The sequence below is a fragment of the Condylura cristata genome, unplaced genomic scaffold (genome assembly GCF_000260355.1).
Source record: "Condylura cristata isolate star-nosed mole 26May11 unplaced genomic scaffold, ConCri1.0 scaffold00006, whole genome shotgun sequence".
Classification (NCBI taxonomy): Eukaryota; Metazoa; Chordata; class Mammalia; order Eulipotyphla; family Talpidae; genus Condylura; species Condylura cristata.
This window is the reverse complement of record NW_004567107.1, coordinates 65,237,344-65,258,363: the sequence shown is the minus strand read 5'-3', so window position 1 is coordinate 65,258,363 and position 21,020 is coordinate 65,237,344. Positions and strand designations below refer to the sequence as shown.

The window sequence follows — 21,020 nt, the reverse complement described above, 5'->3', positions numbered from 1 at the left end:
TGACTGTCGTAAACCCCACAGAAATAACCCATCTCTTTGCTCTTGCCTGCACCTCTGACACTTGGCTCGCCCACAGGTAGTGGCACCTACAATCATGTGTGTGTGTGTGGGGGCGGGGGTGTGTGTGTGTGTGTGTGTGTGTGTGTGTGTGTGTGTGTAGAATCTTATGGATGGTTCTTGAGCTCACTGCAGGCTGAGTGAGACCTCACCCTACCCAGCCCCTCAACCCCATTCCCCAGACCACAGAACCTGCAAAGAGATCACAGAGCTGCATAGTGGGAGCACAAGGAGGAAGTGCCCTGGGTGCTTCCCGGTATGTCCCCTCTCTAGGTCGACGGTCTTGCAGCAGCAGTATAACCGGGTGGGGAAGGTGGAGCACGGCTCTGTGGCCTTGCCTGCCATCATGCGCTCTGGAGCCTCTGGGCCTGAGAACTTCCAGGTGGGCAGCATGCCGCCTGCCCAGCAGCAGATCACCAGTGGCCAGATGCACCGCGGACACATGCCTCCTTTGGTGAGAGGGCCCCCACCGCCACCCCCACTGGGCCCAGCCAGGAGTTAAACAGTCTCTTCCCATGTCCCTGTCTGTATTCCCATCCCTTACTTCCGGTTGACTTTTTTACCTTCTCTTTCCTCTAAATATTCCATTCTAGTCCCCGTGACTCCTCTCCTTGTCTTACAGACATCAGCCCAGCAGGCACTCACTGGAACCATCAACTCCAGCATGCAGGCTGTGCAGGCTGCCCAGGCCACTCTGGATGATGTTGATGCTCTGCCTCCCCTAGGCCAGGATGCCGTGAGTATGGGGTGAAAGAGGCCAATGGTAGTGAAGCTGGGACCCCCCTCTCCCCCGCCCCCCAGGACCCAGGTTAGGGTTAGGGTTAGTCAAAGCAGAGCAGACCCTGAGGTTTGCTTCTCTTTCCCTCAGGCCTCCAAAGCCTGGCGTAAGAACAAGATGGACGAATCGAAGCATGAGATCCACTCCCAGGTGGATGCCATCACCGCTGGTACTGCCTCAGTGGTGAACCTGACGGCAGGTAGGCTGGATCTGAGCGCTGTATGTGGGGGGGGAGGAGAGAGCGGGCGTGTGTCAGCATGAGGGAGACAGGCTGCACCTTGAGTCATGGAAGGGATGTGTGTGCACTTCACACAGGATGTGTGTGTGACTAACTGTGACTGTACCACCTCAGCCCATCTGCCAGCCTGCCCTGGGTCTCACACGTGCTCCTGTCCTCCCCTCCCTTCAGGAGACCCTGCAGAGACAGACTACACAGCAGTGGGCTGTGCAGTCACCACGATCTCCTCCAACCTGACGGAGATGTCCCGTGGCGTGAAGCTGCTGGCTGCGCTGCTGGAGGATGAAGGCGGCAGTGGCCGTCCCCTGCTGCAGGCGGCGAAGGGCCTTGCGGGGGCAGTGTCAGAGCTGCTGCGCACTGCCCAACCAGCCAGTGCCGAGGTCAGGGACCCGGGGTCCGCACTGGGGAGGAGAGGGAGCTCCGGCCCAAGGAGAAGAAGCCAGTCCAGTTAAGGATGGCAGTACAGGAGCCATGAGCATGGACGGCACATGGGCAGGGCTGGGCAGCTTCTGACTGGTGTTCACTCTCCACAGCCCCGTCAGAACCTGCTGCAAGCGGCTGGGAACGTGGGCCAGGCCAGTGGGGAGCTGTTGCAGCAAATTGGGGAAAGTGATACTGACCCCCACTTCCAGGTTGGTGACTTACGCAACTTCCAGAACCCCGCTAGGAGGTAACCTGAGATCCAAAACCCACTACATGAATTGACCCCTCAGAGCCAACCTGAACCTGTTTCCGGAACTGACACTGGGATCCCCCAGGCTCTCTTTGAGGGGATGAGAGAGAATTCAGAAACACCAAATCCAAACTTGACCTACAGGTTCACCCTTAGCCCTCACTGATGATGTTTTTAGCCATCTGTCATCTTTTCCCTATTTGCCCATACGTGACCACTTGACCCCCTTGCCAATCCTTTAGCTCATAGAACCCCGAAGACACTGTTCTCTAGTTCCCCCCTTTCTTGCCCCATACCATTCTCCTCAGCTGACTTGTCATCCTGGATTTCCCACGCAGATATGTGCACCCAGAGGGGCTGGGGTTCGATCTCCCCCCGACCCCCCCACGGTAACGGCCTCTGGCCTGGGCCTTCCCAGCTTTCTCCTCTCTGAGCCGCATACACTCGCTTCTGCACCCTGCCTCATGGGGAGCAGATGTGATGGGAGTTGGGGAGGCATGGCACAGGCAGGACTTGAGAAAGTGGGATCAGGTCATACAGGGACTTGTTCCCAAGACTCCAAGGTGACTACTTTCAAACCAAGATTGAGAAGAAACAGGGAAAAGAAGCCAGGGGTGGGCGGGAACCTAAGAGGCCCCTCCTCTCACCACCACCTCCCCACCGCAGGCCGAGTGTATCCGCCTCATGCCTTTCTCCCTTTGGTGTAGGTTGTTTCTCTTGGTGTGGGCTTGTTCTTGGTGAGGGATCGCTCCTACTGGGTGCTCAAGGCAGGGGCTTGGGGTAGATTACGGTTGCTTCTGCATACACTGTCCTGTGATTGGAGTCAGTGGGGATAATGAAACAGCTTATGCCTCTGGATCCCTGGAACCCAAACCTGGTCTCAGTCAGGCTGACTGCGGTTTCTCACAGGATGTGCTGATGCAGCTCGCCAAGGCTGTGGCAAGTGCTGCAGCTGCCCTGGTCCTCAAGGCCAAGAGTGTGGCCCAGCGGACAGAGGATGCGGGTCTGCAGACCCAGGTTATTGCCGCGGCCACGCAGTGTGCCCTGTCCACCTCCCAGCTGGTGGCCTGTACCAAGGTGAGCCCCCAGTACTGAGGCGTGCTGTTGCCGTGTACACAACAGCCTCTCATTTGATCTCTCCCTAGACCTCAGTCCCAGCCCAGTGACTGTCGTAAACCCCACAGAAATAACCCATCTCTTTGCTCTTGCCTGCACCTCTGACACTTGGCTCGCCCACAGGTAGTGGCACCTACAATCAGCTCACCCGTCTGCCAAGAACAGCTGGTGGAAGCAGGCCGACTGGTAGCCAAAGCTGTGGAAGGCTGCGTGTCTGCCTCCCAAGCAGCCACAGAGGACGGGCAGCTGCTGCGGGGGGTAGGAGCGGCAGCCACGGCTGTCACCCAGGCTCTGAATGAGCTGCTGCAGCACGTGAGGGCCCATGCCACCGGGGCTGGGCCCGCTGGCCGTTACGACCAGGCCACCGACACCATCCTTACTGTCACTGAGAACATCTTCAGCTCCATGGGTGATGCTGGTAAGCACACCACCCCCGGGAAGAGAGAACCCCGAGCTCACTGGACATGCCCTTGCAGAGCTGCCTGCTCCCCCTGAGCAGTGAACTCCCAGTTCCCCACCTGTAAAGAACAGTCCCTGCTCTGCCTTCTTGGTGCATATAAAGAACATACCAAAAACAGATGGAAAGCAGCACTAATAAGAGTCATTAGCCTTCCCCACTCCACTCCACCCCCTCACCCTCAAAATCTTTCAGTTTCTCATCCTCAAGACTATTTGCTGAAGACACCCATTGGAGACTGTCCTTCCTCCCATCAGAGCCTACCAGGAAATCTGTTAACTCCTAGATCCTAAACCCAGATAATGATAATTCCAGGGAAATCATTTCAAGCATCTTCACTTGCCTACAGCTGCTGTTTCCTGTCTGGAAAAGGCTTCTACCTGTCATGTCCTTTGCCCCACCCCCCAGGGTCCTCTCAGTGTCTCTGCTTCCTTACCTATGCCCTGTTCTCAGGTGAGATGGTGCGCCAGGCCCGCATTCTAGCCCAAGCCACCTCCGACCTGGTCAACGCTATCAAGGCTGATGCTGAGGGGGAGAGTGATCTGGAGAACTCCCGCAAGCTGTTGAGTGCTGCCAAGATCCTCGCTGATGCCACAGCCAAGATGGTGGAGGCTGCCAAGGTACAGAGCCTTCTGTGTAGACCCCTACACCGGGCCCTGAAGGGAAGTAGAAAGGTCCAGATGGTCATCCTCCTGGGGGAAATCCAGGAAAACAGAAAATACAAGAGAGCAAATAGAGGAGACCTGGGAAGGAAGTGCACCCCTAGGCTGTGGGGGGGTTGGCTGGCAGCCGGTGTAACCCAGTGTGACACTGACTGACAGGCAACTGTGCCTTTTTTTCCCCTGACTCTAAAAGTCTGTTCTTCCTACTTTTCCCCTACTTACTGCCACTGTCTGACTGGGATCCCCTCTACTTCCTGGTCTTCCTGTGAAGGCCCAGACATGTTCAGTCAGAGCCTCTCCTCCTAGCAGAACAGAGGAAGACTAGGCAGTTGGACACAGGCACCCAGAGCAGAGACCATCAGGGAGACCCAAGATTCCCAGGTCCCAGGTCCCAGCTCCTAGTTTGCAGGAGTAGCCCCGTCCCCTGCTTTGGTGTTCTTGAGATCTCTGCTGTCCTCTTCCTGCTAGTGGCTTTCTGTGAGGAGTGGGGAAGAAATGTGGCCCCTCCCCAATGAGGGGAAGGAAAAATATTCTGCCTAATGGATTTCAGCATTCCAAAGGGAATCCTGAGGCAGCTCCTTTCCAGGGACTACCTTCCAGAGGGGACATTCAGAAAAATAAGTCTGGCCCTGGAGGGGTTAGGATCCATGGGGTCCTGAGTAGTGACTGTCTCGCCACCTCTCTCAGGGAGCAGCTGCCCACCCCGACAGTGAGGAACAGCAGCAGCGGCTGAGGGAGGCGGCTGAGGGGCTGCGCATGGCTACCAATGCAGCTGCGCAGAATGCCATCAAGAAGAAGCTGGTGCAGCGCCTGGAGGTAAAGCTGGGAGAGGCAGGAGCAACACAGTGTGGGTACTGTGGGAAGAAACTGGAAGGGACACAGGGAGAGAATCAATGAATATGTTCCTGGGGGCAGCTTGGGCACGGTCGGCCTGGCCCTGGGAATGCCCGGGGCCTGTCCTGACTTTCTGTCCTCACAGCACGCAGCCAAGCAGGCTGCGGCCTCAGCCACACAGACCATCGCTGCGGCTCAACATGCAGCCTCTGCCCCCAAGGCTTCTGCTGGCCCCCAGCCCCTGCTGGCACAGAGCTGCAAGGTGAGACTCCAGGAATCATCTGGGGGCAGAAGAAGGTGTGGGAAGAGGGACACTTACTCCCCCAGCTTGTGGGGAGGTGCTCTTGTGACATTTTCACCTGCAGGCTGTGGCGTATCAGATTCCACTGCTGGTGCAAGGTGTCCGAGGAAGCCAGGCTCAGCCTGACAGTCCCAGTGCTCAGCTGGCCCTCATCGCTGCCAGTCAGAACTTCCTGCAGGCAAGACACCCTCCCCCGCCTCTCAGACCAGACCCTCCCACTCCTTTGAGACGCCTAGATCTTCCTCCCACAATTAAATCTCTCTGCCAGTGGCCTCTGTCCCAGAACTAAGCCCCAGTGCTCAGCACATCCTGGCCATCATCAGTCCTGTCCCCAAGCCTGTAGGGAGGATCTACACTTTATCTGCTCTCCTGTTCCCCAACAGCCAGGTGGGAAGATGGTGGCAGCTGTGAAGGCCTCAGTGCCAACAATTCAGGACCAAGCTTCAGCCATGCAGCTGAGTCAGTGTGCTAAGAACCTTGGCACTGCGTTGGCCGAACTCCGTACTGCTGCCCAGAAGGTATGGAAGCGGGCTCTCTTTTTGGAAGATGAGGGAGGAGTCCTGGGATGACAGAGCAACCTGTGCAGAGCAACCTGAACCATGTAACCTGAGGCATTGGTGGCGCAGCAGTTCCTACTCCCCCCTACCACCCCCTGTCGCTGTAGGCTCAGGAAGCGTGCGGGCCTTTGGAGATAGACTCTGCGCTGAGTGTGGTACAGAATCTGGAGCGAGACCTGCAGGAAGTGAAGGCAGCAGCTCGAGATGGCAAGCTTAAACCTTTGCCCGGGGAGACGGTAAGATTCTTAAGACCTCATTCTTCTCAGACCTGAAGTCCCCACCCCCACCCCCACCCATCGCCCTGCAGTGCACCAAACCTTTACTTATAAACAGCCTGATGTCCCCAAATGGTTTCTCAAGTTGCTGCATCCTAAGCCTCTGAGTCTCCCCTTTATCCTTAGATGGAGAAATGTGTCCAGGACCTGGGCAACAGCACCAAAGCTGTGAGCTCTGCCATTGCCCAGCTGCTGGGGGAGGTTACCCAGGGCAATGAAAATTATGCAGGTACGGGGTAGAGCCCACAAGGGGCATGTGGTGAAGGGAGTGGGAGGGAAGGAGCTGGTGGGCTGACGGAGAGGTGACTGCGGGCACACCACTGGCATCGGGGCCTGCGTGAGGGTGCTTTTCCCTTCCTCCCCCTTCTTGTTCCTCAGGTATTGCAGCTCGGGATGTGGCAGGTGGGCTGCGGGCACTGGCCCAGGCCGCGAGGGGTGTAGCTGCCCTGACATCAGACCCAGCAGTTCAGGCCATCGTGCTTGACACAGCCAGTGACGTGCTGGACAAGGCCAGCAATCTGATCGAGGAAGCAAAAAAGACAGCTGGCCATCCCGAGGACCCTGAAAGCCAGCAACGACTTGCCCAGGTCGGGTGGGGAGAGAGGCCACTTCCTCCCTCCCCCCCAGGTCCCTTCTGAAAGGCCAGGTCTCATCCACGTTGACAGAGGAACCTCTTCTTTGTTCTGCTCTTGAGCACCTGTCTAGAATCTACCCTTTTTTCTCTCCATCTGTTAGACTAAGGCAGGGGCCTAGCTAACCACCAAGTGTGCGGAGGTTTGGTCACTTCACTTGATGCCCCGGCGCCAGCCTGATCAGCCAAGTCATCCCTCTCTTGCCTCTTTCACTTTCAGTGGCAGTAGAGCTAGTTACCTCCCATGTCCCGGGGGATTCCCGGATGGTTTCCTTGTGGGCAATCCCCATTCCTTTCCCACCTCAGGTGGCTAAAGCCGTGACGCAGGCTCTGAACCGCTGTCTTAGCTGCCTGCCTGGCCAACAAGACGTGGACAACGCCCTGAGAGCAGTTGGAGAAGCCAGCAAGCGACTCCTGAGTGACTCGGTAGGTGTGCAGCAGGAGAGGGGGAGCGTTGGAGTCAAAGAACTCCATAGGCCCCTCCTTGACCCTGGCTTCCCAGCTCTGCCCCTCTGTTAGCTCCCAGCCTACTGCCCGCCTCCCTGCTCAGGCCCTGCCGCACATCATTCTGTTTTTGCATCTGGCTTCCTCTCTGATCCGCAGCTTCCGCCCAGCACTGGGACATTTCAAGAAGCTCAGAGTCGATTGAATGAGGCTGCTGCTGGGCTGAATCAGGCAGCCACAGAAATGGTGCAGGCCTCTCGGGGCACCCCTCAGGACATGGCTCGAGCCTCAGGTCGATTTGGACAGGACTTCAGCACCTTCCTGGAAGCTGGCGTAGAGATGGCAGGACAGGCTCCGGTATGAGGCGTGTCGAGAGGGTCTGACTCGGGTTAGAGTGACCCTTGTGTCACCACAGGGTCCTAGCTGCTCCTAGCTCCTTTTAGAGACCGATGAAAGGACTGTACAGTGTGTTGACCTTCTCGCTTTTAACAGAGTCCGGAAGACCGCGCCAAGGTCGTATCCAATTTGAAGGGTATCTCCATGTCTTCAAGCAAACTTCTTCTGGCTGCCAAGGCCCTGTCCACAGACCCTGCTTCCCCCAATCTCAAGACTCAGCTGGCTGCGGCTGCCCGGTTAGTACAAGCTGGGAAGTCCAGCCTGGAATGTTGGGGAGCCTGGGAAGGGGACATTTCATGAGAAGTCCCCCACTTAGGAGTGGTTCCAGGCAAGAGAAATAGCTAGAGACCCCAGAATGATGACCTCTGCACCCATTCACTCAGCTTTCTGCTCCCCCAGGGCAGTGACTGACAGCATCAACCAGCTCATCTCCATGTGCACCCAGCAGGCGCCAGGCCAGAAGGAGTGTGACAATGCCCTCCGGGAGCTGGAGGTAGGCACCTCGCAGGCTCAGTGGGGTTGAGGCTGAGAAAACTGTTCTGGGGAGGGAGGCGCGGCGTGTGGGAGGCTGGGGTCTTGGACTCACTGCACCCTCCCCTATTCAGACGGTCCGGGAGCTGCTAGAGAACCCAGTCCAGCCCATCAATGACATGTCCTACTTCGGCTGCCTGGATAGCGTAATGGAGAATTCCAAGGTAAGTGTGACCAGGCACCCAGGAGGGAGGACAGCCTGGGAGTTGGCTGCTCTCCCCCTGAGAATAGACTCTGACTCACCTGATACCCTTTGTTCCTCAGGTCCTGGGTGAGGCCATGACTGGCATCTCCCAAAATGCCAAGAACGGAAACCTGCCAGAGTTTGGGGAGGCCATTGCCACCGCCTCCAAGGCCCTGTGTGGCTTCACGGAGGCAGCTGCACAGGTCACTGTCCTAGGATGGCTCCCAGAATGCCCTGCTTTCCCACCTCATCGCAGTCTGCCACGCACGTAGATCAATCTAAAAGTGATCTTTGCCAAGCCAAGCCAACCCTATGCAAACCAGGTTCCCCCCTCTGGAGGTGCCTGGCATCCGTCACACAGCACCAGGAGTTGCATTCACTAGCGTGCCGGGCCATGGCGCTGCAGCTTGACGCTGCCCGACCAGGGGCACTTTCCAGCCCTGGCTTTGGCGCCTGACCTGCACGTGTCAGCAGATGGCAGTCACTGCTGTGTAAAATAGTGACCGTGACCAAGTTTCTAGTTACTCAAGTCACCTTTTAACTTTGTCTTCTTCTGCATTATCAAGTAGAGAACCATCCAGAGAGCATTTTGCTCTAGTGCATAGATCGTTAAGCCATCCTGGCTTGAGAGTCATCATCATCAACTGTTTTTTCCCTGAAAGCCCAAAGACCCAGCACACACACATTTAAGTAGAAGTGTGACGCAACCCTTGCTGTGTGGTTTTTCCTTTGTTAACCTTCTGAATGTTTGAACACACTTAATGAAACAGGAAAGGTTCAGTCTTTCCCTCTTTACAGTGTAACTACTTTGTTAATAACCCCCCACTCACACAGCCCCCGCTGCCAAGCTTGCCCCTCTCTGTCTCCGCTGTCACCGTTGTGTTGCCTACTGTGGCATAGTTTTTTATTCCTCACCCCCACCCCTGCTCTCTCCACAGGCAGCATATCTGGTGGGCGTCTCCGACCCCAACAGCCAGGCTGGACAGCAGGGACTGGTAGAGCCCACACAGTTTGCTCGTGCAAACCAGGCAATTCAGATGGCCTGTCAAAGTTTGGGGGAGCCAGGCTGCACCCAGGCCCAGGTAACGAAACGGGCAGGTACCACAGGAGAGGCCACTGGGTCAGGATGGAGTGACCCAGCAGGGAAGTGCGGGGCGTGGGGAAGGAGAGGGTGGAGCCCAGCCTGGGCCCTTCCATGCGCAGCTTCTCTGGCTAACTGTCTTCTGACTGTTTCTCACCTTCTCTTGGTTACTGCTGAAGTTCACCTCTTCTCAGCGAGCTTTGGACTTACTCTGCTGCACACCCTCTGCATTTCTCCTTTAGTGTCTCTGTCCACCCCCAGATCAATCTCTGTCTCCCAAATCTCAACCCTTCAGGGTCACTCTGTCTCCAGAGTGACTTCCAGTACCTTGCTCTCCATCCCGTAACATACAGCGGCTCCTCCTGGGGGTGGGCGCTTCCCTCCCGCCCTCATCATCACCTTCCACATGTATTGCTTCTTCAGGTGCTCTCTGCAGCCACCATTGTGGCCAAACACACCTCTGCGCTGTGTAACAGCTGCCGCCTGGCTTCCGCTCGGACGGCCAACCCCACCGCCAAGCGCCAGTTTGTACAGTCAGCCAAGGAGGTGGCCAACAGCACCGCCAACCTCGTCAAGACCATCAAGGTTCCCAGCGTTTGAATTCCCTAAGCTCCTGTTCATTCCCTAAGGCCTTCCACCAAATCCCTGTGTCTGAACCAAGCTCCACCCCCACCCTTTCCACCCAGGGGAAGGCCTGGGCTTTGCCCCTGGGCTGCAGTCTTTCCTGAGGCCCTCGCTGTCCCTCCCACCTGCAGGCGCTCGATGGGGCCTTCACGGAAGAGAACCGTGCCCAATGCCAAGCAGCAACAGCCCCTCTGCTGGAGGCTGTGGAAAACCTGAGTGCCTTTGCGTCCAACCCTGAGTTCTCCAGCATTCCTGCCCAGATCAGTCCTGAGGTGAGGCGAGGCAAAGAGACAGCTGATGGGCCAGCTCTCCCCACATCTTCTCAGAGTCCAAAAACTCAATTCCCCGCCTCTCCTCCCCGCAGGGCCGAGCTGCCATGGAACCTATTGTGATCTCTGCTAAGACAATGTTGGAGAGTGCTGGGGGGCTGATCCAGACAGCCCGGGCCCTGGCAGTCAACCCCAGGGATCCCCCAAGCTGGTCAGTGCTGGCTGGCCACTCACGTACCGTCTCAGATTCCATCAAGAAGCTTATTACGAGCATGAGGTATGGAGTGTGTGGAGAACAGTTATGACCGCAGACATATGTGGTGCAGAATAGAGGGGTGACAGGGGTGCCATTAGATAGGCCTGTATTGGAGGAGACCTCTTGTCACAGGTTTAGGGGATCCAGGGTAAGATGGGCTAGCTTTGTTTTAAAGGGGTGGTCTTGGAGTTGGAGCCTGTGATGTGTCTGCAGGGACAAGGCTCCAGGGCAGCTGGAGTGCGAGACGGCCATTGCAGCTCTGAACAGCTGTCTGCGCGACCTAGACCAGGCCTCCCTTGCTGCGGTCAGCCAGCAGCTTGCTCCCCGTGAAGGGATCTCTCAAGCGGTAAGGGGGAAGAGGGCTCTGTGAGAGGTTGTGTCTGGGAGGAGAGGGTGGATGTGAGGAGTATGGGGGGTCTTGGGGGTTGGTTTCAAAGAGACATCAGGGGGATGGAGCCTGCTGAGGGAGGTTGGTTCGTTTGGTAGGGGAGGAGGAGTGGGTCCCTGCTCGGGTGGCACTTGGGGCTAAAGTCTGCTTCCTCCCCAGGCCTTGCATACCCAGATGCTCACCGCAGTGCAGGAGATCTCCCATCTTATCGAGCCACTGGCCAGTGCCGCCCGGGCTGAAGCCTCACAACTGGGACATAAGGTATCTGAGGAGAAAAGTGGGGTGCTCCAGGGAATGGAGTGAAAGAGGATGCATGCCCAGCTGAGCTTCTTCCCAACCCCTCGCCTCAGGTGTCCCAGATGGCTCAGTACTTTGAGCCACTCACCCTGGCTGCAGTGGGTGCCGCCTCCAAGACCTTGAGCCACCCGCAGCAGATGGCGCTCCTGGACCAGACTAAGACCTTGGCAGAGTCGGCCCTGCAGCTTCTGTACACGGCCAAGGAGGCTGGTGGTAACCCCAAGGTACCGAGGGCTGGGAAGGCCAGGCTGCTACTAGAACGGTTGGGGAAGCAGGAAAACAGCACACCCTGGGCTTACGCGCTTTCCCCTTCCCTTCAGCAAGCAGCTCATACCCAGGAAGCCCTGGAGGAGGCCGTGCAGATGATGACGGAGGCCGTGGAGGACCTGACGACGACGCTCAACGAGGCAGCCAGTGCTGCTGGGGTTGTTGGTGGCATGGTAGACTCCATCACCCAGGCTATCAATCAGGTTAGAGTCTTGGGGGTGCCTGTGGGCATGGAGGTGCTCCTGAGCCAAAGTTCTCAAGCACCATGGCAGAGGCCCTGACCACTTCTTCCTTCCCCCATCCTCCCCTTCAGCTAGATGAAGGACCAATGGGCGAACCAGAAGGTTCCTTTGTGGATTACCAGACAACTATGGTGCGGACAGCCAAGGCCATCGCTGTCACTGTTCAGGAGATGGTGAGTGTGGGAGAGGGGTACAGGGGGTCTGCCCCGTCGAGAGCTGAGTCTAAACATAATGTCATTTCCGCCATATCGCCAGGTAACCAAGTCAAACACCAGCCCTGAGGAGCTGGGCCCGCTTGCTAACCAGCTGACCAGTGACTATGGCCGTCTGGCCTCGCAAGCTAAGCCTGCAGCTGTGGCTGCTGAAAATGAAGAGGTAAAGATGGAGGCAGCTCTGACCTCCCCCCGCTCCCCACAGGAAGTCCCAGTGCTATGTCCCTTGTCCCCATCATGTCAGCCTCTGGGGCTGTCCCACCTGCAGAGCCATTTCACTACGGAGTCATCAGGGCTCTGTGCAGCAACCGTCAAAGCCTTCGGTACAGGGATGAGGCACCAGCCTAGAATCCAGAGGCTTCCCTGCCTGCTGGGTTTCTAGCCCTCCTCCGGCTTGCGGCTGCTTCTCCATTATACTCCAAGTCTATTCCCTTCTCACGCCTGCCTGGTTGCAAACCTACGAAGCTCTTCCTTCCCTAAGCTCCTGGCTTTCCAAGAAAGCAAGTAATTGGATCCCAACATGACACACCTAATCCCCAGCCCCAAAACCCTGCATCACCCGGTACAGGCTAAGTTGTAATCCATGCCCTCTGATTCAAATCCCCAGCATAAAGTGCTGTCCCCGCCTCCTCACTGTGCTTAGCAAGTGGTCACCAGTTGGTGCCTACGTGCTATTATTCTCCACATGGGGGGAGGTGACCGCCTGCCTAAAGGGTGTGAGACAGGAAAAGCCTGTGTGCTGGACCCTTTTCCTATGCCCTGAGTCTATGGTATGGGTTTTTCTATGTCCTTGGTGACTTCTCCAGGCACTGAGTGCCTCTTGTAAAACCCATCTCCTCTCCCACCTTTTCACAGATAGGTGCCCACATCAAGCACCGGGTGCAGGAGCTGGGGCACAGCTGTGCTGCTCTGGTCACCAAGGCAGGTGCCCTGCAGTGCAGCCCGAGTGACGCCTACACCAAGAAAGAGCTCATAGAGTGTGCCCGGAGAGTCTCCGAGAAGGTGACTGTGCTCATCCTGCAGACTGGGGGGGGCTGACTCCCCAACCCTGCAGCCATTCCTGTCCTGCTTCAGCCTTCCCAGCCTCCTCCCAGTTGTGGGTGACTTTCCTTGCCACATGGCTTCTACCACTGTCACCATGTGACCTTCCTTCCCAGGTCTCCCACGTGCTGGCTGCACTCCAGGCTGGGAATCGTGGCACGCAGGCCTGCATCACGGCTGCCAGCGCCGTGTCCGGCATCATTGCTGACCTTGATACCACCATCATGTTTGCCACCGCCGGCACGCTCAACCGAGAGGGCACTGAAACTTTTGCTGACCACCGGTGAGGAGGGAATTGGCCCTCAGAAAGACAGGGTGGGGCTCGGAGCCATAGGAGGCTTGAGAACTCACTAGCTGGGCTCCCCCTCAGGGAGGGCATTCTGAAGACTGCGAAGGTGCTGGTGGAGGACACCAAGGTCCTAGTGCAGAATGCAGCTGGGAGCCAGGAGAAGTTGGCACAGGCTGCCCAGTCCTCTGTGGCCACCATCACCCGCCTCGCAGATGTGGTTAAGCTGGGTGCAGCCAGCCTGGGAGCTGAGGACCCTGAGACCCAGGTATCCACCTGCCACCTGACAAATTCTAGCCAGACCCACTTCCTGTTCTGCTTTGCCCTCCCATGGACCTGAGCCTCCACTCTCGCACATAGGTGGTGCTGATCAATGCCGTGAAAGATGTGGCTAAAGCCCTGGGAGACCTCATCAGTGCCACAAAGGCTGCAGCGGGCAAAGTCGGGGATGACCCTGCCGTGTGGCAGCTCAAGAACTCTGCCAAGGTCGGAGGGAACAAGCAACGTCAGGAGAGGGAGTGGAGCAAAGCACTTCCTCCTGTTCCTAAAGTGACTCCTCCCCGACCCCTCTGACATCCCCAGGTGATGGTGACCAATGTGACATCCTTGCTCAAGACTGTGAAAGCTGTGGAAGATGAGGCCACCAAAGGCACGCGGGCACTGGAGGCGACCACTGAGCACATACGGCAGGAACTAGCGGTGAGCGCACGTTGGTGGCATGAGGGACGGCGTGGGTCAGGGACAGGGCTCGGCCGGACTGTGAACTTGTGCCTCATATGGTCACAGAAAAGTAAACAGCCACACACATTCCTCTCCCTCGCTGCCAGACTTCTCAAGTGAGCTGCACTCGTGTCTTTCCTCCTCACCGATTGACTCAGCGTTCCGGCAGCTACCCTTTTTCCCCACCGCCCTCCACCTTTCTCCAGTCTTGGCCTTCCACCTCTTCAGACATTTCCAAAGCATTCGACCCTGTTAACAAGCTTCTCTGAAATTCTTTCTTTGCCCTTCTTGAACTAGCTTTCCTCTTGCTTCTCAAACATTTCTTCTATATATAGTCATCACTGAGTCACCTTCACCTGGTAAACATGGAGGGCTTCCCAGGATTGTTCAAGTAGCCAGCCCTTTCCTCTCCTTGGGCCACTGTCACCACCTTCATTACTGTTCTCTCACAAGCTGACTTCTGTTTCTGAGTGTAGCTGTTTCGACCGCCTGTTGGACATCATCACCAAGATGCAGTGAATGGCTGTTCTGGCTACCATGCTGCCGTGGGGACAATTCACAGCCACAGAGATTCAGCCACCTTCGTCCTCCCTCATCCATCACATCCACATTGCTTGCAGGCCCTTCCAGCTGCGCGTCTCTGTTCTCTACCCCTTTCGTCCTTCCTCTCCACTCCCACCGCAGCGTTCAAATTCACATTTCCACCAGGGCTCCTCCCTTTGGCACTGTGTGGGTTCTCTCCCTGGTGTCTGCTCCCGCACGCAGCTCTCCTACTCATCTCTCTCATTTCTTAAATTCCGTTTTCTGATGTTCTGTCTTTACCTTTCCTTGGAAAAGTCTGAACTCTGTCCCTTAAATCCCGTCCTTCCCTCATCTTTCCCATCTCAGTAAATGGCACCTTTTAGAATCCATCCCTGTATTCTAGAACATTCCTTGTTACTCTGTCCCTTTACTCCTTGGTTATTCATGTCCTTCCATTTACATAAAATGTTCTCCCATTCTCTCCATCTCCTGTTTTCTTTTAAAGAATTGTTTATTTATGCATACAAGAACTGGGGTACAGGTCAGAGATACAGGGGTGGGGAGAGAGGATTCACCAGAGACAGTTGGGAGCAGAATAGGCAGATGTACTGAAGTCTACTGCTGAGGGGAGCAGCAGGTGATGCAGGTGAGGCAGGAGAGGGCTGCTGGGCCATGTGGGTCATCTCCTGGGCTGGGGATCTAATTCATGCTGCAGAGGCTGCAGGCAGCTTCATGGTGCTGTTTTAACCCTTTGCACCACAGGCAGGACCCTATCTCCATCTCTTAAGACCTACCTCCTTACCCATCCCCTGCCACTTACCCCTCAAAGCTTCTCCATAGTTTAGGAATGAAACCTCAGCTCACAAACCACTTTTTTTATTACTATTACCTTTCACCATTAATAGTTCTTTTGCAGTATTTGATTCCTCCCCTCAGTTATCCCATGCAGCACCCAAAGGACTGTCACTGTAGCCCTTTGGGCTCTTCCCTCCCATTTTGACCCTTCCCTCACCTGACCTCCCCTGCTATGGCCACAGATATGTGATCAGCTTGCAAGTTTTGTCATTTTCCTGACCCTGTGTTCAGTTCCCCTATTTTCCACCTGTAAGCGAGACCATCTGATATTTTCCTTTTCTGTCTGGCTTATTTCATGTAGCATGATCCCTTCCAGCTCCATCCTCAGTGCTACAAATGGCATGAGTTTTATCTTTTTTGGTTGCTGAGCGAACCCATCATGTATATATACCACATCTTTGTGATCAGTCATCTTTTGGAGGGGCATTTAGGCTGTTCCATCTCTTGGCTATTGTAAATAGCAGTTTCCTTTCAAATCAGTGCTCTTGTGTCCTTTGGATGGTTTCCAGGAGTGGAGTCACTGGCCCATTAGGTCGATCCATTTTTAATGTCTTGGGGGTCCTCCACACAGCTCTCCATGGTGATTGCACCAACTACTTCCCTAACTTCAGACAAACTCTCCCCAGTCACTTTAGTCGGAAATGACAGCCACCTCCCTTCTGTTATGTTAACTTTGAATGTGTGGACTTCTCCAGGGGCTTCACCTCTGGTAATTACTGGTGAATGTCTGTTGAATGAACCAAATTCCATAAATCGCCTACTGCATTGTTTCCATTTTTCTTCCTGTTCTGCACCAACAGGTTTTCTGTTCCCCAGAGCCACCTGCCAAGACTTCTACCCCAGAAGATTTCATCCGAATGACCAAGGGTATTACCATGGCGACAGCCAAGGCTGTTGCTGCTGGCAACTCCTGTCGCCAGGAAGATGTCATTGCCACGGCCAATCTCAGCCGTCGTGCTATCGCTGACATGCTTCGGGCCTGCAAGGTAGAAATTCTGGTGGTGAGGCAGAAGCGTCATCAGTGAGGCGGCTTCAGGGCAGACACAGGGAGAGAACTGCAGAGGCTTGGGCAGCTAGAGCACTCAGGGATCCTAAAACTAGCACGTTATTTCGTGGTGCAGGAAGCAGCTTACCACCCAGAGGTGGCCCCCGACGTGCGGCTCCGTGCCCTGCACTACGGCCGGGAGTGTGCCAACGGCTACCTGGAACTGCTGGACCACGTGCTGCTGGTAAGGAAGACGGCCACTCCGCCGGGCACGTGGGGGCCTTCTGCTCCCACGGTCCTCTTGTCACGAGCCTCAGATCCACCTATCCAATTTTTGTCCCTATTCCTCCCCTCCCCACCACTCTTTCCCGAATCTGTTCTTGTTTTCAAGTTGCCCTTCCACTGGGGCCCCATCGTTTTACCATCTTTGGTGCTCCCTCTCACCTCTTCCCCTCACTCTTTTCTTATCTCCTCTCTTCCCATCTGACCTCCCCCTTCTCTTCGTCACCTCCTCTCGCTCACCATCCTCCTTGCTCCCTGGCAGCCGGTGAGTGCCGGGCAGCCCTCTACCTCCTGCTGTGTGCAGTGTGATACCTCATGTGCACCGGGTGGGGGCATGCTGTGCTGGGGGCTGTGCTTGGGAGTGGGGATGGGAGGCCTGGAGAGCCCTGTTCCAGAGAACAGCTAGAGGCAAAGATCTGATGGTTTCTGCTTCCTGCTCCCCTCTTCCCCAGACCCTGCAAAAGCCAAACCCAGAACTGAAGCAGCAGTTGACAGGACACTCGAAGCGTGTGGCTGGCTCAGTCACTGAGCTCATCCAGGCTGCAGAGGCCATGAAGGGTGAGGGGCAAATGGGCAGGGAAGAAAGAGGACCTGGGACGGGATCTTGGGCTGCTCTGAGGAGCCCCTGCCCAGCATCCCCAAGGTGCCAGGGGCCTAGTGCTCTGGACCTCGCTGCTCTCTCTCAGTCCCCTTCTTTGCCCTTTCCTCCCTCCAGGAACAGAATGGGTGGACCCAGAGGACCCCACGGTTATTGCTGAGAACGAGCTCCTGGGCGCTGCGGCTGCCATCGAGGCTGCAGCCAAAAAGCTGGAGCAGCTGAAGCCGCGGGCCAAACCCAAGGCCAGTGCTGCCCGCCCTCTCCCCTACCTCACACTGTCACATTGTACCCACCAGTGGCCCTTCTCTGACTGTGTCTCTCTGCAACCATTGTCCTCTGTTTCAGGAGGCAGATGAGTCCTTGAACTTTGAGGAACAGATACTGGAAGCTGCCAAGTCCATTGCAGCAGCCACCAGTGCCCTGGTCAAGGCTGCATCAGCTGCCCAGAGGGAACTGGTGGCCCAAGGGAAGGTAAGCACTTGGACACCCAGGAGAATAGCAAGAGCAGCTTTGCTGTCTCGCCTGCTTGGGAGAGGGAGGCTTCTAAGTAGGGAGGACACAGGTCGAGCAGCAGCTGCCCCTTCTCACACAGGTGGGCGCCATTCCAGCCAACGCACTGGATGATGGGCAGTGGTCCCAGGGCCTCATCTCCGCAGTGAGTAGACAGCACCTACCGGGCTCCTCAGAGAGGGCAGCACAAAGACAGAGGCATATGCTAATCTAATCTCCCCACTTTAGGCCCGGATGGTGGCCGCAGCTACTAACAATCTATGTGAGGCAGCCAATGCAGCTGTACAAGGCCACGCCAGCCAGGAGAAGCTCATCTCATCAGCCAAGCAGGTCGCTGCCTCCACAGCCCAGCTCCTTGTGGCATGTAAGGTCAAGGCTGACCAGGACTCAGAGGCAATGAAACGGCTTCAGGTGGGGAACCCTGACCATCTACTGTACCTAGGGCTTTACTGCTTTGAACTGTCATCTCCAAGGAGATGCTGCTCTGCTTTCAGTGGGGCCCACCCTGAGTCCTCAACCTGTCTCTGTCTAGGCCGCTGGCAATGCAGTGAAGCGAGCCTCAGATAACCTGGTAAAGGCAGCGCAGAAGGCCGCAGCCTTTGAGGACCAGGAGAATGAGACCGTGGTGGTGAAGGAGAAGATGGTTGGGGGCATTGCCCAGGTGAGCTTGGCCCTGGGCATGCTGGGTAACACCACTAGCCTGTCAGTTCCATGGCCTCTGCCTGTCCCAACTACCCTAAGCCCTACCACACGTGCTCACTGAACTGAGTCCCCGACTTCCTTCCTCAGATCATTGCCGCACAGGAAGAAATGCTTCGGAAGGAACGCGAGCTGGAAGAAGCTCGGAAGAAGCTGGCCCAGATCCGGCAGCAACAGTACAAGTTCCTGCCTTCAGAGCTTCGAGATGAGCACTAGGCAGGCACTTCTATTTAAAGCAGACCCAGCCCAGAGACTGTGCCTGCCACTACCAAAGGTTTTGGGGTCATAGGGCCCAACCTACCCAACCCCAACACTCCCAAAGTGCCTGCCATTGCCAGGCCTGGCCCTGCCCAGTGCCACTGCACGTCCCGATCTCTTCCCCAAATCCAAGTGCCTTTGTGCCCTCGGGCCTCCTAAGTGCCTGCCCTTCCCAGAGTATTAACGCTCAGAGAGTATTATTAACGCTGCTGTACCTCAGTCTGAACCTGCCAGGGGCCTAGCCCACCCCACCCTGCCAGCAGCTTCCAGCATCCCCACAGCCACCTTCTTACCCTTTTTGATACTGTGTTCTCCACTCTTTTGACCCATGAGGTCCAAGCAGGAAATGTCCCAATAAAGGTGATTCCTCAACTTCTGCCTGGCTTCCTGGGGGAGAGTAGAGTTGAATTCTGTCACCCAGCTTGATGTGGCTCAGAAATTGAGTGGGGACAGAGTGTGCTGACCCACGCCGAGGCCCCTTCCTCTTCCTTGTACTCAAATCTCTAAAATCATCCACGCAGCAGCAAAGTTGGGCCTGAGAAGTCTTACTCCAATTGTCTCTGTCACTGGCCAGCCTACGCCTGAAGCAGCTGCTCTCTGTCTACCAGGGACACTCTGTTCTTCATAGCTAGTCACAGTATATGAGCAAACCCAGTCTCCATCCAAACTAGAGTTTTCAAAAGCAACTTTGCTAGAAATAATAAGTTTATAAAACACAAGTGTATGAACCTAAGAAAACTGTGGCCACAGAGTGGGTTGAGGCCACAACCCAATAATACAACCTGAGACAGCTCTGGTAGGTTCCCCTGTTGGTTGGATTTGGGCCTCACAAGGCCTTCAGAGGACTTGTCACTACTGCCTAGAAGAGGGCTAAAAACCAACCAGAAAGCTTTGACCCAGGGGTGAGACTGCATAATTTGGGGGCAGAGCTCCCCTAGTGGCAAGGCCCAGGCTGGTTGACCTTATTTTTTTTTCCTGCGTCCCTACTAACCTGGAGATTTGTGGGAGGTCACCAGGTGCCATGTGCTTCCACTCCCCTAGGCATTCACCCCCTCTGCCCATACCACACAGAATCCCTTTGACTCCCACCATATTGGGGTAAATTTCAAATAGAGGTAATTACTTTGTCCTCCTCAGGGCAGCCAGTAGGGAAGGTGCCAACTTCCTACCAGCATCATGTCATCTGTGAGTAATTCATTCAATATTTACTAAGCCATGCCCGTGCTAAGCACTGGAACATAAAGACGTATTATCACCTCTCTGACGCAGAGGACTGGCACCTCCAGCGCACGCTGTTGTGGCCCTCTTAACCCCAGATTCGGTGTCCCAGCGTCATGAGTTTAAGACCTGAGAGATCAAATCCCTTTTACAACCTCCCCACCAAGTGGTAATCCAGGCTGTTTCAGACTCCTCCAGCTGTGAGTCCAGGACAGCTGCTTACTCCTGCTGCCACTTCCCTGCCCTGACCTCAGAAAGGGTGGCCAACCACGTACTTCATTGGTGACACCTCAGGGAGCCAAGGAAGAAGTCTGAAGATACATTAGAACAGTCGTTCTCAGGCCCCTAGGAGTTTACCAGAGTAACGGCTCTGTAAATTTTATATTATTTTTTAAATATTTATTTATGCATGCAAAAGCTGAGGTGTAGGCCAGAGGTGCAGGGGCTGGGTGGGGGAGGGGAGGGGACAGTGACAGGATTCACCAGAGATAGGAGAAGTACAGGTAGATCAGTCAAGTATTTTCATAATGAAACTAGGGTCTTACTGGGACCTCCCTGGTGGCCTAGGGGTTAAGTCTCAGTGCTATTGGCAATATAGCCTCAGTTCAAGCCCCAGCCAGGAAGCTGATCCACATACCATGGCAGACCTTTCCTGTCTCACCTGCTGCTCCCTTAGCAGAGTATTTCAGTAAACCCATCTGCTTTGCTCCCCACTGTTAGGAGAGTGGATGCTTGTGAGTTCGGGTGCATTGTCAGTTGAAGGGTAAGAGCTACAACACCAAATATGAGAGCAAACAAATGTGGACTTACTGAAGCAAGAGGGAAAAAACCCTGACAGCAGGAAGGCCCCAGGGAGGGTGCCTTTTACTCCAGCCCTGTCTTGATTACACACTCTCAGACTCCTGATGGCCAATGTGCCAGACTATTGATTAGGCACGGAGTGGTCAGGAAGATTCATGATGGTTGTTTTTCTGTTCCCTAATAATCCTGTAACTGGATCTTACTCTAGGTAGTGGCTACCTCACCAACATTTCAATAATACACTTCTATTTTCCTGGGAGTTGTTTTGTTCCTTCTGTTTCTATATTGTTTAAAATCGCTGTCCCATACCTCAGCCCTTTCCATTCCCCAAGTTTTCCTGGCCTTAGTTCCTCTGTCTCTGATGAGTCCTTTCACCCCACCCCCCACACACACATCTCTGGCCTACACCCCAGTTCTTCTACACAATGAATGAATGAATGAATGAGTAGATAGAATTTTTTTAAAGATTTATTTG

General features: G+C 55.4%; 1 protein-coding gene across 3 annotated transcripts in view; it reads left to right on the top strand.

The window, feature by feature from the left end:
- Positions 1-18,898, top strand: part of TLN1 (talin 1) — a 30,738-nt gene extending 11,840 nt beyond the window's left edge. For 2 of the 3 annotated variants that reach the window (XM_012721311.1, XM_012721312.1), the window contains exons 13-58: positions 331-511; positions 680-793; positions 926-1,034; positions 1,245-1,453; positions 1,607-1,705; positions 2,656-2,823; positions 2,986-3,280; positions 3,773-3,939; positions 4,669-4,797; positions 4,961-5,077; positions 5,181-5,294; positions 5,500-5,634; positions 5,781-5,909; positions 6,075-6,177; positions 6,327-6,535; positions 6,886-7,005; positions 7,183-7,380; positions 7,516-7,655; positions 7,819-7,912; positions 8,025-8,114; positions 8,215-8,337; positions 9,073-9,216; positions 9,639-9,800; positions 9,971-10,111; positions 10,204-10,385; positions 10,578-10,710; positions 10,912-11,013; positions 11,103-11,273; positions 11,370-11,519; positions 11,630-11,731; positions 11,814-11,933; positions 12,626-12,772; positions 12,928-13,094; positions 13,182-13,365; positions 13,458-13,583; positions 13,680-13,796; positions 15,995-16,180; positions 16,316-16,423; positions 16,724-16,726; positions 16,914-17,019; positions 17,177-17,301; positions 17,405-17,530; positions 17,652-17,714; positions 17,798-17,980; positions 18,102-18,230; positions 18,359-18,898. In XM_012721311.1, the coding sequence (XP_012576765.1) occupies positions 331-511; positions 680-793; positions 926-1,034; positions 1,245-1,453; positions 1,607-1,705; positions 2,656-2,823; positions 2,986-3,280; positions 3,773-3,939; positions 4,669-4,797; positions 4,961-5,077; positions 5,181-5,294; positions 5,500-5,634; positions 5,781-5,909; positions 6,075-6,177; positions 6,327-6,535; positions 6,886-7,005; positions 7,183-7,380; positions 7,516-7,655; positions 7,819-7,912; positions 8,025-8,114; positions 8,215-8,337; positions 9,073-9,216; positions 9,639-9,800; positions 9,971-10,111; positions 10,204-10,385; positions 10,578-10,710; positions 10,912-11,013; positions 11,103-11,273; positions 11,370-11,519; positions 11,630-11,731; positions 11,814-11,933; positions 12,626-12,772; positions 12,928-13,094; positions 13,182-13,365; positions 13,458-13,583; positions 13,680-13,796; positions 15,995-16,180; positions 16,316-16,423; positions 16,724-16,726; positions 16,914-17,019; positions 17,177-17,301; positions 17,405-17,530; positions 17,652-17,714; positions 17,798-17,980; positions 18,102-18,230; positions 18,359-18,484 (6,346 nt within the window). In that variant the 3' untranslated portion in view covers positions 18,485-18,898. The remainder of the gene's footprint in view (positions 1-330; positions 512-679; positions 794-925; positions 1,035-1,244; positions 1,454-1,606; positions 1,706-2,655; positions 2,824-2,985; positions 3,281-3,772; positions 3,940-4,668; positions 4,798-4,960; positions 5,078-5,180; positions 5,295-5,499; positions 5,635-5,780; positions 5,910-6,074; positions 6,178-6,326; positions 6,536-6,885; positions 7,006-7,182; positions 7,381-7,515; positions 7,656-7,818; positions 7,913-8,024; positions 8,115-8,214; positions 8,338-9,072; positions 9,217-9,638; positions 9,801-9,970; positions 10,112-10,203; positions 10,386-10,577; positions 10,711-10,911; positions 11,014-11,102; positions 11,274-11,369; positions 11,520-11,629; positions 11,732-11,813; positions 11,934-12,625; positions 12,773-12,927; positions 13,095-13,181; positions 13,366-13,457; positions 13,584-13,679; positions 13,797-15,994; positions 16,181-16,315; positions 16,424-16,723; positions 16,727-16,913; positions 17,020-17,176; positions 17,302-17,404; positions 17,531-17,651; positions 17,715-17,797; positions 17,981-18,101; positions 18,231-18,358) is intronic. The other variant, XM_004677772.2, reaches the window with a different exon arrangement.
- Positions 18,899-21,020: the final 2,122 nt, after the last annotated feature.